At 39.3% G+C, this 15,206-nt stretch overlaps 1 protein-coding gene across 9 annotated transcripts in view; it reads left to right on the top strand.

The window, feature by feature from the left end:
- The window catches only part of LOC100648757 (FERM domain-containing protein 5), a 69,439-nt gene extending 54,370 nt beyond the window's left edge, over window positions 1-15,069 (top strand). For 7 of the 9 annotated variants that reach the window (XM_048409347.1, XM_048409349.1, XM_048409348.1 and 4 more), the window contains one exon: window positions 1,839-15,069. In XM_048409347.1, coding sequence (XP_048265304.1) covers window positions 1,839-2,284 — 446 coding nt within the window. In that variant the 3' untranslated portion in view covers window positions 2,285-15,069. Of the gene's footprint in view, window positions 1-1,303; window positions 1,751-1,838 lie in introns of those variants that run through there. The other 2 variants (XR_007225445.1, XM_048409352.1) reach the window with 2 other exon arrangements.
- Window positions 15,070-15,206: the final 137 nt, after the last annotated feature.

The raw sequence follows: 15,206 nt of genomic DNA, 5'->3' as shown, positions 1-15,206 counted from the left end.
TACGCGTGCACTTTATCACGTCTCGTTGTAACAGATCTCACTGTAGATCGTTGTCTCGATCGACGTTATGTTGATAAACATTTCCAATGTGATCGAAGTGTTTTCCTACCTATTAACTTACTATCCGACTTTTATCGCTATCCACTATCAGTACCTATTAGTCTACCATCATGTTAACATACAGCAATCGGGAATATACGAACATGATACTTTCGTTAGGTACGTGTGGTGATAACGCATCAGCCGCAGCTGATCATTACAGACACCGGTATCCCAATCGTCGACATCCTGACAAACGTGTTATTCAAAGAGCAGAACGAACCCTCAACGAATATGGTTCTTTTGAAAAACTTAGACGACATGGTGGTCGTGGAAGACGCGTACCGAGCGAAAATTCAAAGTCGATTTTCTCGAAAACAAAGCCTCAAACGAAAAATTTTTATTCTATATTTTCGACTTCTTTTTTCGCGTAGAATCATCCCCTTTCCGCTTGTACCACCAGTTACCAACCACCCTGTATATGTCGGGTTAGCGTTAGGTTTAGGGGCGTGTAACGAATCTTCATTCGGACTAGTCATTGTTGTTATACAATGGAGATTATATTTACTGTTATAAATATTTATTTTTACAAAGTTTAACAAATAACCGTGGTGATTAGACACTCGAGATGTTAATGACAATGTTCTTAGGTTCAATAACGAATCCACGGTCAACGGGGTAACTCTTTTGAAGCACAAAGTAACGTTTGCTGTGACGCTCGGTATAATACTGCACGTAAAGACGATGTGAAAACTCTGCAAGGTGATCGCAGGAATAAAAGACTGATGGAAACTTTCCTCTCCTTACGATCGCGTTTGTTCGCTGCATATTGGCCGGGGATACCAACAAAATTCCAGCCGCCGTTACTAGGCAGACCCGCGTAGAGCTGATATTGCTCCTGCCCAGGGTTTCATTGTTAATACAACGTGTGTTCCACAATATTGGCACTTCTCTGTTAGGTAAAAACGTTCATCCCGTGACCGTGGCTACGTTCGGCGACCAGTTGTGTCACCTCGAGCCCAAGCCCACTGTCACAAACCTCGAGCAAACATAATCGGATTGAATCATAACAACTACTTCCAAGTTTTATTATTTAAGTACAGCTATAATAAATAGTCTAGACTAAAGTATTGGATCCCAAAAATTCCAAAAGAAAGGCCCCGATGTCCTTTCATCTCCGACATATGTATATGTATTATTTGTTCATAAACGGCTCTACTTATGGTTACACACGTATATACATTTAATTCTACCTTTGTTTTAGGACACACAAAATTACGTCCTTGTGTCCCCCATTGTTTTGACTACTCCGCAACAAGGCTGTTGGTAGCAGGCTGATGGTAGCGAATGGGAGAAACACGGGTTTCGCCGCGTAATCGTGACACCCGTCACCACGGGAGTTTTGGCACCTGTATATACCGCGTTAGGATCGTGTTTACCACTGTTAGGATCGCAATCCTGTGCAAATGCATATGCAATTTCATTATTAACCACATATTCGAGTAAACGTAATATCCGACAAGCACCGTTTTCTTTTCGTTATAAGTTTTGAACCACGATCGTTCCACGCCTGGAACAAAGCGCGCGTTACTCGGGACCATCTGTCTACGACAGGTCGGAAATTCAACAAAATTGGAGTTGAGGCCCCTTTCGTACCTAATTACCTTGTATTAAATTAGTCATCGAAATAAAAGAAAAATTGATCGATAAATCCGTTTATCTTCATACGTAATAACATTCACGAACAACGATCGCGCCTTGCGACTATCGCTAAAAGTTTCGGGGAATTTCTGTTTCAGCCGGTCAGCACGAAGGTGTAATTAACGACTATTACTTTAGAGATTCTTTCGATCATTCGTCGTCGGAAAGCCAACTATTGGATGCATCGGGCAAACCGCACAGTCGCTCGGTGACCCCGGTGCCACAAATGCAGAAACTTCAAAACTCGAAAGTTTGTCTCCAGCAGCAGCAGCAACAACAGCAACAACAGTACCAGCATCAGCGGCAATCCAGTCGACGTTCACACGCTGCGAAACTGAGGCACAAGAGTGTTCGAGTCACGAGGCTTTTCATTCCAGCTTTCATGCTGACGATCACCGTCTTGTTTATCGTGATCGTCATGGTATTCGAGACGGATACGACGCTTTTCAATAACTTGCGCAAGACACCAGAAATGGTGGCCTTAAAGAACCAATACTATGTCCCTATTAAGGAGTTCTTGAGGACAAAGCTCGGCCTATTTTGATGCGACCCGACGATGACCAGGCTGAGGTCGCCCTTTGTCGCTAAGTAACTTCCTTCAGTGCCAAGTCGAGAAGACACGTTGCCGAGACCGAGGAGCAAGGGTATCGTTTCTTGTTCATCCGTCGTTTCCTCTTTCGTGATTCGCACACGGCGGAACCACTTGTACTTTTCTTTTTATATCTCCTTGATTTTCCTATCTCCGAATCGACGCAGATACGAGCCACCTATTCGCCAAATCGATTAACTTCGCGAAACGGAAAGTGCGGAAGATCGATGAAATTGTACAAGTACGAGACACGAGCTCTGTGACGCTAAAATTTCGCAAATTTCGCGCCTGCAGTTAATCGCTTTGGCCTGTGAAGCCGAAGGTTCGGTTAGCATTAGCCGGTATTCGAAGCTTTTAAACGAATGCCGCTGTTTTAATTCTGCTGCGTTCCTTCGATCGATGGGCCAATTTCGACCTAGTGTATTTTTTTAACGTACGTACGGAATGTCTGAGGTTTTGTTTCAATTTTATATCGAGCATTTTCTTAGGACGTTAACGGTCTTCTTATTTCCCTAGAGATAAGAGCAAGATCGCGATAGAAAAATTCGAGGCTCGCAGCAGGATTAACGCAGCAACAACGTACCACCGTTTAAATTGGCAAGAGACGATCGGATGATATACAGTGGCTCGCAAGAGCGTTCGTACATCTGGCATGGACAAATTCTAAGCGCATATCGTGCGTGTTATATAAAACATTTTTTGAAATTTCGTTAGCACGCGTTTATTAAAAAGTCAGCGTATCGTATGAATAATTGGCGACATGTTTATCATTCTTTAACCGTTTATCGGATTTATCTGATTTTCCCGTGTTGTAACTTTCGTATACCTGTTTAGAGCGGTTTAAGGCTTCAATACAACGACGATAGTTGTTTCATGTTTATAGTATCGACGAAACACGTGCAATAGGTTGAAAAGAGGCACCGACAAGCGCAAGAATACTTTGGCGAGCCACTGTACCGATACGATAATACGATAAAAGATTTCGAATCACGAGAGCGCGAAATATCGATACGAATCTACACTTTTATTAAATACCATCGTCCGCGATAAAAAATACCTTTGTTTTACTATTTGTTTACTTTTTGCACTACTACCTACGTATATTGAAATCTTAGTAACTTAACATACATACATACATATATATATATATATTTACTCTGACAAAGACAAAGTGTTTTGTACAAAATATTTACATCGCGAGTACTCGTGTTTGCTAAGTTACGCGTAAATTTGACAAGTTGTTAGAAAACTTTGTTACAGTACGTTTATCAAATTTATTTAATAAATTTAGATGAAAGTCAGTTTTTACGTATTACTATTATACATGTATATGTAATGTATAGAATGTGTGGCAAATCGAGAAAGTCATATTTATATTTAAATACAAAAGTAGATAATACACACGGGTGTACGTTCTCAAATTACGATTAGCGATAGAATAGAGATCATGAGCAGAGACATCAGCTAGTACGCTGCACAACATACTTTTTACTCTTTTTCCGTATAGTGAAATCACGTTATGTATGTTTTGATTTGCTAGTGGAAGCATACCATGTATCAAGATCATTGCATTTTCTAACGTGTAATATTCGATCGCTGTGTTATTTATTTTTCTAAATAGCGCCATACCTTGGCCATTTCCCAGGCTTAAAAATCTTACAGCCCGTGGCAATTGTAATCTTCGTTGACGGATATGAAATTTCGTTAACGATCTTTCGTTGGAAAGAATAACTCGCTAAATTAAAAGGTCGTAGCTCGTTTGATTTTATTACCATTAGGAAATGCAATGACCGAACGTGACCGTGCAAATATACGTTTAAACGAGTACTTAATTTTGTATTTCAGCAACAGTACAGTATACGTAGGATATTCAGCATGCGCAATCATAAAAATTATTCGTTGATAAACGAATAAGCAAGGCTAAATACCGTAAACGTAAGATCTGCTTTTGTCGTAAACTTTTAGTTGTCATAGTATATTTAACAAACTTTTATAAGGTAATTTAATAGATCTTGTAAGATAGAATGGGGCAATACGAGGTGCAATCAGGTAGTATAGCGTATAAAGGAAAAGGTGTTTCTTGTACTTTTATTCCAATTAGTTATCGATGTTTTCCCGCAAGTACGTATAAGGGAAACGAGTATGCTTCCTGAACTTTGTATCAGCATGCAACAAACAAGCATCGACCAATCGATATTTCATTTTGATTTATTCGTTGACTGTGCGAACATGCGTGTAAAATAGGATGAATCGTCAAACACGAACAGACAGACACGTTTCTTGCGTTTTCGGCGATATCGTGGATTATTTATCGAGGAGAACGAGTACCTGTTTGCGTATTTTAAAATGCTAAGGTATTAAATCGATTTCCAGCTGAATAGCGTAATAACGTGTAATTATGCAACAACATCGATAAGACGGTGAACGCTATAGAGCATAATATAAGAGATACCATCGTTTTTATTTTTAGCGACGTTTTAATTAATTGAATACGTAGCAAGAATTAGCATTACAAATTCTACTTGTCTAGAACGATTATGCAACGATTAATCGATGAAACGAAACCCGATATAAACTAATTTGTAAAGCTCGATACGCAGCTATTACGCAATTATTGGATTTGTATATAAAATGTCTAGTTGCATAAAGCTATTTATTTTTATAGGAAACTACGAAAAACGTTTATACTATTACGAATAGTTTTTCTTCGTTATACAGCTGGCGTGGTATTTTCAATTTTATATAAAATATTTTCTCGTCGATCGCGTGCTCCTGTCGTCAGATATAATAAAACGAGTTCTAATCTTAACGTCTCACGATTCATCCTATTGCAACGAGAAAAAGTTCGTTCTATTATAAATTCCATATGGCGTATTGGAAATTACACGACGAATCGTTAAAGAAAGCATACAGAGTAGTCTATCTGGTTGCGAGGACGTAAAAAATTTGCTTTTATAAGGAATATCTTCGAAGGAAATATCGACGAATGTAGCGAAGCGAAATGAAAATTGGAACTCGCGTTTTTCTACCTTAAAACACGATACTTTTTAATTAGCATCATTAGCTGACTTTCCATTTGTCATTTGTAGTAGCTTTGCCAGCCGATCATCTTGTAACCGTACGTTTTACTAGCTAGTACGTATCATTAGTCGATGATCTTGTTTCAGAATCCTTATCGCTGAATTACTTCTGATCTAGTCGTATTACTTTTCTCCAAGTACGATTTAAGAAATATACGAAACACGAAGAGCTAAAGCTAACAAAAAGGCTTGGTTACCGTGGAGAAAGCGATAGAAAGAAAGAATCGCGTTTGTTCTTATGGATAATTTGAATTAAGGGGTCTTCTGTGGTTGTGAGAGGAAGAGAGCGATTTGTTGGCCACTGTTCCGGGAAAAGCGTGTAGTACGTTTATTCTTACGACAGTTTTTGTATTTAATAAAGATACATTTGAAGAATATTTTGTTAAATTCTCATGCGAACGTATTCATTTGTTTCACAACTGTGCAGGCTTTCTTCTTTTTTTTACGCCTCCTTTGTAAACGTTCCTAATTCGCTAGAATCGGTCACATCTCGTTCTCAATTGCATGTATTCGAGTTTTGTATGCCTGCGCGTGTTATCGACCTGCGAATTTCTCAAATGGTCGTCACAGCCAATGGGTTCCTGTGATTCTTTATTCCGTTTAGGTGAGCATTTACGTGGTTCGTAATTTCCTCCAAAACCCTGCTATTTTTAACGTTTCTCTCTTTTCTGTTCCCCTGCCGTCGTCGTTTCGAAAAGCGCCTGACTGCAGGTTCTCAATTTTTCTGATATTCCACTTGGCAAACTCGTCCCAAGTCTGCCCAAGTTCGCAGGCCGAATAGGTTTGGTCGTGGCCTGGTACATTCGTAAATTATCGCTTCTGTCCTGTTCCGAAGCCAGCTGTCAGCCAGCTGTCAGCCAGTCTATACATTTTCTTGTAATTTTGTATTTTCCAGATTAATTTATCGCGCGACCGCGATCCGCGATACTTAACGATGCTTGATCGTGGGATTTCTTGATCGTGGAAGTTTACTCGGACAGTCCGAGCTATCTGCAGTAACAACAGGATCGTTCGACGCGAAAATTTCGAAAACGTTTAGTCAATGCATCGATTAATTTGTCTAATTGAAGGAATCGTCCGATCAATCTGTCGAGGCCTTTTAGAAAAGATTCCTTCGACCGATTTTCATTTCAAAACGTTCGTACTTCGATCGATCGTGGTTCAAAATGTCGTTTTGAGAAAAACGCGCTCAGAGCGTGGGATTTGATTTACACGTAAAAGAGACTCGTTTCAGTTTACACAGAGTAGTCGTGTCGAAACTACCAGGAAATATTCCTAAGAATAGTGTACCTATACTTGAGAAAAATATGAAAATTCAACAACCAAATTTTTCGGTATTCTTAACCACGGAAGACCCCGTTTAATATCTATTTCCATGTAAATAAAACGTTTTAAGTTTTAGTAGAAGGAAGTAAAGCAGCAGTTGCTTTTGCTCGGTACGTTTGCACAGTACAGAATCAAATGAAATCGTTTTCTCTTTCTATGCTTAAGTTTCTAACGTTCGAGCCTACGAGATTGAACGTGAAAATCTTTTTCGAGGCAAACTTTGCGACGACGAATCATCTTCGGCGATTCCAATGATTTTTTATTTGGCTGGTTTCATGGTGGTACGTTGCATGGAACGTTCGAGCTGCGCGTTTATCGTCTTTTCGTATTTAACAAAGGCGAATTGATGGAAAGAAATTTGCGGTTCTTGCTTAAAGATAGTTTCGCCTTAAAATCTATATGTACGTGTTACGTTAATTGCCAGTGAAATGAAACCCATTTGCGTCATGGCTCTCCTTCGGAGGATGGTCCCTATGACCGAGCGCGGTCGATCGTAGGTGCAATAAATGACATCATAGAAAATTTACCGTTGAAAACGATTGGTAGACAACGTTGCTTCGCAAACGTCGCATCTTACGTTCTTTACAACGGAGGAAAAAAGAACAAATTATTTATTTAAGAAAGTAAGAGATAAGAAATTAGATCGTATTATTTCTCGTGGAATTCTCTAAGATGGTCAGTACGATAAACTGATACAGGCGAGATGCTGACGAACGGGTCAAACGCGATCTCTCACATCTGAAGAATACTTGGCGACTGAAACGAAAAGCAATCGCAGCGCGCCTAATAATTCGCGCTTGGTCGTAGAAGACGGTCGTCCGATAGCGGAAAATCCGCGCTTGGATGCAAATGGGTTAAATAGAGCGGAAGCATTTATTAATTTTCGCAAGCTTCACCGTGAGAAGAGAACGTCTAGATTTCGCTTAGATCTCATGACAAATTTAACGCGGAATTAAAACAAAAAAGTACCTCGGTGTTAAGGCGTGAACACTTAGCTTAGAAATGTTTCTCGATAGAAAGGATCGACGATGGATGAAATATCTCTGATAAAAGTGAGCTACGTGCAGAGATTCGTACTCGATTGCCTGCTCGCATTGTAAACCAGCCTAATAGAAAGCAACGCAAAACTCGCGACACGTACGTTGCTCCGGAGTTAAACGACCAAACGCTGTATTTTACTAGTAGAAGTAAGTAACCGAAACGAGATACGACGGAACATAGATTTGAAAATTCTTCGTGGTCGCTGTGTATATTACAATGAAAAGACATAGAACGTTCGCGCTCCGATTCGATCGAAGCGAAACACGAAGGAGAAACGTTAAGAGAAGGATTGGGGCGACTCGAGAGCGAAAACCGATTATTTTCTCAAACGCGGACCCATTTCTCGTAGGAAGCAAATCGATTCCACTCTTTTCCTCTAAATGGTTCCAAAAATGCGGAGCAAAGCACAAAGGTAATTAATATTCAGCCATTGCTCCGCTCGGCCAATCTTCTACCACGATCTGTCCTTTTTTCCAGACGTAGAGCGGTTTTTCCAACGGTTGGAGCAGAAGTCAGGTTTTTCCGTGTCTTGGATTCCAGTTCAGCCATAACTATGAACGTGTTTGTAATTGTCGTGGATTCTACGTTTCCGCGTAGCTATACAGCGTATCGGAGTATCGTTTAAATCTGCCACACGATTTTCCATATTTTCCACGTCGCGACGTTTTTATCCTTAAGAAAAGAAAAACTTGCTGCGACTTGAGAAATGAACGAAACCTAATACAGGTATAACGGACAAACCTGGTGGTAACGTTAAAGTTACGACAGTTGTTAAAAAATTATATTTACGAATAAAAAGAAGAATTTACTGTTATACGAATCGAAGGGAGAATTACGCGAGCCGTATGTTTTATTTTATTTATCGTTTATTATTTAGTCCGTGCCTTTCGACTTTGGACGAACTTTCGGTTTTACATCTCTTATGTCTCTTACATCTCTAAAACTAGGAACTACACATTATCCACCAATGACTAAAAGCTATTGCAACTTTTGGCTTTAGTCTCCTTGCTGCGCATCCTTCCTGTCGTTTGCCTTTCTCTTCTCTATTATTGCTTTCAGTTCTGTTAGTCCTTCTCCAATCTCGTTTAGTATTTTTCTGTGCCCTTTGGTCCTCCCGTTATTTCACATTCTTCTATTACGTGTCTCGGGTCTTCTTCTTTCCTTTTACATAGTCCGCATCTTCTTTCCAGTATTCCCTTGCTTTGGTCTCGTTTCCGCATCTGAATCTTTGGTACTTTGGTAACTCTTCTTTGGCTATTTTTCTATAACGTTTGTTATATTTGGATTCCCTTATCCTTCCCCCCCCTCTCTTCTGCTTCCCTCTTTTTTCTTTATTCTATAATTCGCTCTGCTGTCATCCTTTCTTGCTCCTCTCTTGCTTCTATCTGCGCCCCTCCCTTTCTCACCTCCTCTAGTCCCTTCTTTCTCTTTCTTGCCCTTTTCTCTTCATGACCATTTCCCCAGTTTCCCTCTCTTTCCTTTATACACTCCTTTACTAATTCCTTCTTCGATTCTAGGGCTTTCTCTTCATACCTTGCTGCTCTTTTTAATGCTTCTTCTTTTATTTCTATTATCTTGCATTCTTCTATTAATATGTAATTTGGTGCTGCCATATCTAAGCCTAATATCCATTTAGCATATCTTCTTTGTACTTTATCCAGTCTTTCTTCCACGTTCCAGCCCATATCTCTGCTCCAAACTACCTACCTACTGCTACCAGTGCTCCAAACATCTTCATTCTCCTTTTGTAGTCCTGTTTGAGTGTTCCTCCTCCCAAGCTCCATGTTTTCCTCATTGCTATTGTTCCGAGGAACGATATGTAAACTGTTTAAACGGTTTCAACTATCGAGCAACGCGTAAACTATAGCTGAGCGCTAAGAAACGTCGTGAGAAAGGCTACGTCGAATTTAGAATGCCGCAGCGATCTTTCCACGAATTTAGCGACTATAGTAAAATGAAAAAATGTTCAAAACGTGGCTTATCTTTCGAGTCGCCAAATACCTTGTCTCCTAAACGTTGTTTGCGTGTGAAAGCAAGGTATTTTCAAAGTTTCGGCTAAATCGGAGCACGGACGCCGAGTTAATAATTTTCTGCTTAACGCCTATCGTAGTTTAATTGGACGAGTGCCAAACTTACTTATAATCCGTTGGATGTTGTGACAGCGTGTTCTGCGATTCGTTATCTTGCCACTGCTTGCGGATAAAAATCAAACGACGTAAAATCAGCGCGCGGATCATCGAACCACACGGTAGAAACGAATGTCTATCGCGAAACTTCTACGACTATGTCGTTGTGCTTCTACGTAGATGTTGCGAGAATTTGATACATCTCTTTTCTTCGACTTGTAACGAATCTTCACCACTCGCGATGTTTCTACGCAAGAAAACAGAGAACTGCGCGTTCAGCGTCAAAGATGTTTTAACTTCTCGCTGTTTAGCTAAATAACGAAACGCCAATCTGTTTAACACTAGAACTACCGATTCTATTTCTATCAAAACCAGTGAAAATGACTGGTCTTTAAAACATACCTAGTAATGATAGAATATTTTTATATTTATTGATTTATTACTTTCTTACGGAAGCAATTCCACTTACGTTACGCGGTACACTTTTGCTATTATCAATCCATCCGGGATCATGGTCCCTAAACGAGGCTTGACAAATTTATAAAAATTGTAGAACCGGTCGTTTTGACTGCTGTGGTACTGCTGGCGTTAGCATTTAGTGTAAAAATTTAAAAAATCCGTGGCAAGTTGTACAAAACGAGGAAACTGGTTGACCCATTTGCATCGTGGCTCTACTTCAGAGGACTGGTCCCTACGACCGCGCCCGGTGGTCGTAGGTGCAGTGGATGACATTCGAATTGTAGTATCGCGGGAATTTAGGTACAAGATTTTCCCCTGATACTGTTTAAAATTTATAGTTTATTTACAACGAATAGATTATACAGATATTAGTTGGATTAATTAGACAGAAAACGATGGTTGTTTAATTTGAACCAAGTGCACCAATCTTACTTTAATTCCACCACTCTCGCAACTGGACAACGCTAACGACTCTACTTCTCGACTTTTTGTTTTTTAATGTTTGTTTATTGATTCCAGGTTTTTTACATATTTTTTTTTACATGATTTTTTTCCAGAATAAACGCTGAATTCTAATTGTAGGGTGGTACAGGCAAAAGTACCCATACGCGACGGTACGACGTAGCCATGCATTATTACATTTCTTTTTTTTTTGAGATTATTATTGTGCCTTAAATTTAGGCTCTGTTGCGCTGTGCTTATGTACGATATTTTAATTTATGTCCTGAAAGCCTGGACGCACTCTACTCCTCGACTACTCGATTAACTCTGACCCCTGACTCACTCTCGCTTCTCGATCAACTCTTTCAATTCAAATCGTCCCTCTTCATTAGCGTTATTTTTTCCTCTCTCTAATCCCATCTTGTTAACGCTCCGCAAGAACTAGGTGACTTTAGTCACATAGGCTTTTTCCCTATGTAAACTAACAACCAAAGGACAGACGACATCGTTTCGATCGATCTTTGATCAGGCTCTTTCCTCACGATACCACAGAATTCTTCACGGAGTTTATAGAAAATTTACCGTTGAAGCCGATTGGTAGACAACGTTGCTTCGCAAACATCGCATCTTACGTTCTTTATAACGGAGGAAAAAGAACAAATTATTTATTTAAAAAAATAAGAGATAAGAAATTAAATCGTATTATTTGCCGTGGAATTCTTTAAAATGGTCAGTACGATAAACTGATGCAGGCGAGATGCTGACGAACGGGTCAAACGCGATCTCTCACGTCTGAAGAATACTTGGCGACTGAAATGAAAAGCAGTGGCAGCGCTTGGATGCAAATGGATTAATCGGGTTCGATAAACTGATCGCAGCACCCTTTCACGCTTTGACCGGTATTGGCATAAGTAGCCTTGATACAAAATTATTTTCAATTTGAATACATATAGAAAATGAAATAAAATTCATTATATCATTCTCCCAGCTATCGTTGCGAAAGTCATTCCATCGTTGCGGAAGAAAATATAACACGAATTAGGAATTTGAAAATAAAGTTGTAAAACCAGTCAATTTAACTGGTGTGTGGTAGTTCTAGCGTTAAATAAGACTCGAACGATTGCCGTGATATGGCCTATACCGTATCGATAGGATAAGGAGAAGAAAAAGTGTATTGCGTTGATACGCGTTCTTTTTCCAATGTGAATGTGACACGCACGCATACTTAGGCATATGTACTTGGGTATTTGATAAAGAAGCGCGAGTAGAGAAATACGACGTACGAAATGAAGTATTTTACTTTTAAAAAGCAACCTGTATTGTATCATATACGTACATAGCATTACTAATTACTAAGCTGATCGGTTAATGTTAATCGTTTAGGGGATGTTAGGCAATTTGAAACGGTCAACGAAAAGCAATTGTTCGATGGTTACACGTAGATGATAAGATTCATTTGGAAAAGCGATATTTCACGCGAAAAACCCTCGCTTCGCAAAATCATACGAATCTTTTCTTTCTTTTTACCGCGTTTGTTGATTGGTCATTTCTTAATCTGTCTCGTTTCAGTATCGTTTGCAAGTTACAAGTGGCACGAGTAATCCTTCGTTGATAGAATTTACGGATAACGATTCCATTATCTGTAACTCGTGGTTTATAGAAATTTCGTTTCGTCCATCGATTAATTATTTTCTCATTTAAATTCGACGATTCTTTAACCACGCGAATGTCAATTCTCCGTAACACGGTGCTGTTAAGGGGGGGCTAAGGTAAATTCGTACAAAAATAAGGCATGTTTTTGTGAATTATTTGCGACGACACAGTTAAAGTTTCTTTATTAAAACCAATGGTACATTAAAGTGTGACATTCGAAGAATATTGCGTAAAATTTTCACGGGGAAATATTCAAAAATACAGCAATGGCGGCAATTATTCGAACGTGTCTCGGAAAAAAGGTGGAATTGCGGTGCCCTGATAACTTGGTGCTGGATCATCGGAAATCAAAAAATCAAAGTTCATTCGTTAGATAACAGTTCTCCCCAGGTAAGGTTGGGAGGGTTTTTCGAAATTTCAATTTTTCACAAATTAGCCGATTTTGCGAAAATTTGCGACTAATTTTCCCTTCAAAGTGTTCCAAAAAAGTGAAAAATTGAAATTTCGAAAAACCCTCCCAGCGTTACCTGGGCAAAACTGTTACCTAACGAACGAACTTTGATTTTTTGATTTCCGATGATCCGGCACCAAGTTACGAGCAATTCTACTTTCTTCCGAGACACGTCCGAATAATTGCTGTCATTGCTGTATTTTTTAATATTTCTCCGCGAAAATTTTACACAATATTCTTCGAATGCCACACTTTAATGTACCATTGGTTTTAATAAAGAGACTTTAACTGTGTCGTCGCAAATAATTCACAAAATCATGCCTTATTTTTGTACGAATTTACCTTAGCCCCCCCTTAAGGTAGAAATTAACGGAGTTCGCAACGACGATCGACGGAACAGGATTTTGTGACGAGAAGGTCTTCTTAAATAGCGCAGATACTATTTCCTGCTAGATACGAAACTTCTCGCTGTCATCCTTTACGTTTCTTTCTTTCCATTGTTATTTCTTTCGCAAAGTGGATTTCCAATCGTTAGAATAGTGGTTTTACATTTTCGTTCGACGATCGTAAATTTTCTCAATCACGTTAGGAAGCGAAAACGTAACCAATTAACTTTTTATATAATCAACTTCATGTAACACACACACACACACACAAAGGAAAACGGTTACGTATCGTAAACGTATTTAAAAAACGTATTTAAATTCAAAGATGTTGAAAAGCATGGAGCGTAAAGAAACGTACAGCTTGTGCGATGTAACGTTGTATCGTCGTAATATCGTTATACAACATCGGTTGTATAAAAGTTTCCCGAAATACGATAGCGAGGAGATTTGCATTCGCCAACGAAACTAATCGATAGGTAGAAAATTAAAAAAATAGTTCGCGATTCGTATTTGTAATCGTAACGTTACACTGCTGCAGTCGGATTTCTTGAACATCGCGAAACTGTCGGTTGTTTCGCTAGCGAGAACAACGAAGACGAAAACTCGGAATTTCAAGTTACACGTGCGAGCGAGAACGTTGGAAACGAGAATCGAAGCAAACCTTGATCTTGCCTGTTCTTGCATTTTACTCTCATCCATTTTCCTAAAAGTGCCTACGCTGTTCTAAACTCTTTTCAACGCCACGTTTCGCTGACTTTTCGGCACGTTGTATCGTCCTTTTCGATTCATCCGACGTCCGCCCTCGGCTAAAAGATTTAGGACGACCGAAACACATACGTCGCGCGCGTGCACACAGGCGCGCGTGACAATTGCGATATTTGTATCTAAACCGCGAATGTGACGTCCTGTTAATGTAAAAACTCATTGACGAAATTCGTTGTTCTAATCGAAGAACATGAAGAATTTGTTTCATGAGAAGCAAACGTCTGTCTGACGGGCAGGAACGATTCTAGGAGATTAGAATGGTATCCGTGCAAATTGTTCGATTAACTGAATTTCAACGACGACGCATCTAACTTCATCTAAACTTGGATTCTGTGAACAAACGTATGTCAATTGCGATATAACGTAACTTTAAGTATAAAAAATAAGGATATCGAGAACGTTCGATACGACAGCTCTAGGCAACCAGATGTACGAGCTTTTGAAAAGTTCTGTAACGCAGGGATTATCAAATTCGAGGAGAGAAAGCGATTAATTGACTTAAAGGGTGACGCGTTCTGAAACTAAGCCGGACTCTTGTAATATAAATAGACCACGGATTTCTTTGCAAATTCTTATTTTTTAGAATACCACGAAAGAAAAAGGAAGAAAATCGAGGCATCGCGCTTTGGATATTTCGCGTGTCTTTTCACGTTGTGTTGGTCCCGTGCAATTTTCCGTATTCAAATTTCCTACAAACGCAGGAAAATCCGCCGTCTATTTACAAACGTACGACGAATTTAATATCCACTTTGCGTTCCGAGATCGTTTTCTATTCCGTGAAATTTCTCACCAGCTCTCACATATTTTCCAATAACAGAAAAGTTACACGCTTATTCGAAAATGTTGAAACAATCGATACATGATATTTGGGTGGCTCACTTTGTCAATGCGAATGTTTTTGAGCGCATGTTACGTATGTAACTTGTTTATAGAGAACAACAAATCGACATCTTGTATTTCGCACTGATGCAATCAAACTCATAAAAATGTATAAATAAATGTCTGAATTTCCCATTTTGTACATTCTTTCATCCTGATGTTTATCATCGCGATTCGCTCTTATACATACGAATCATTTTCACATTATACGACGAACTTTAGTTTCGCAAACGTAAATTTTATAGTTGATCGTACGAAAAAAAAAAAATT

Source organism: Bombus terrestris, chromosome 10 (assembly GCF_910591885.1).
Source record: "Bombus terrestris chromosome 10, iyBomTerr1.2, whole genome shotgun sequence".
Lineage (NCBI taxonomy): Eukaryota > Metazoa > Arthropoda > Insecta > Hymenoptera > Apidae > Bombus > Bombus terrestris.
This window is presented reverse-complemented; position numbering and strand designations above follow the sequence as displayed.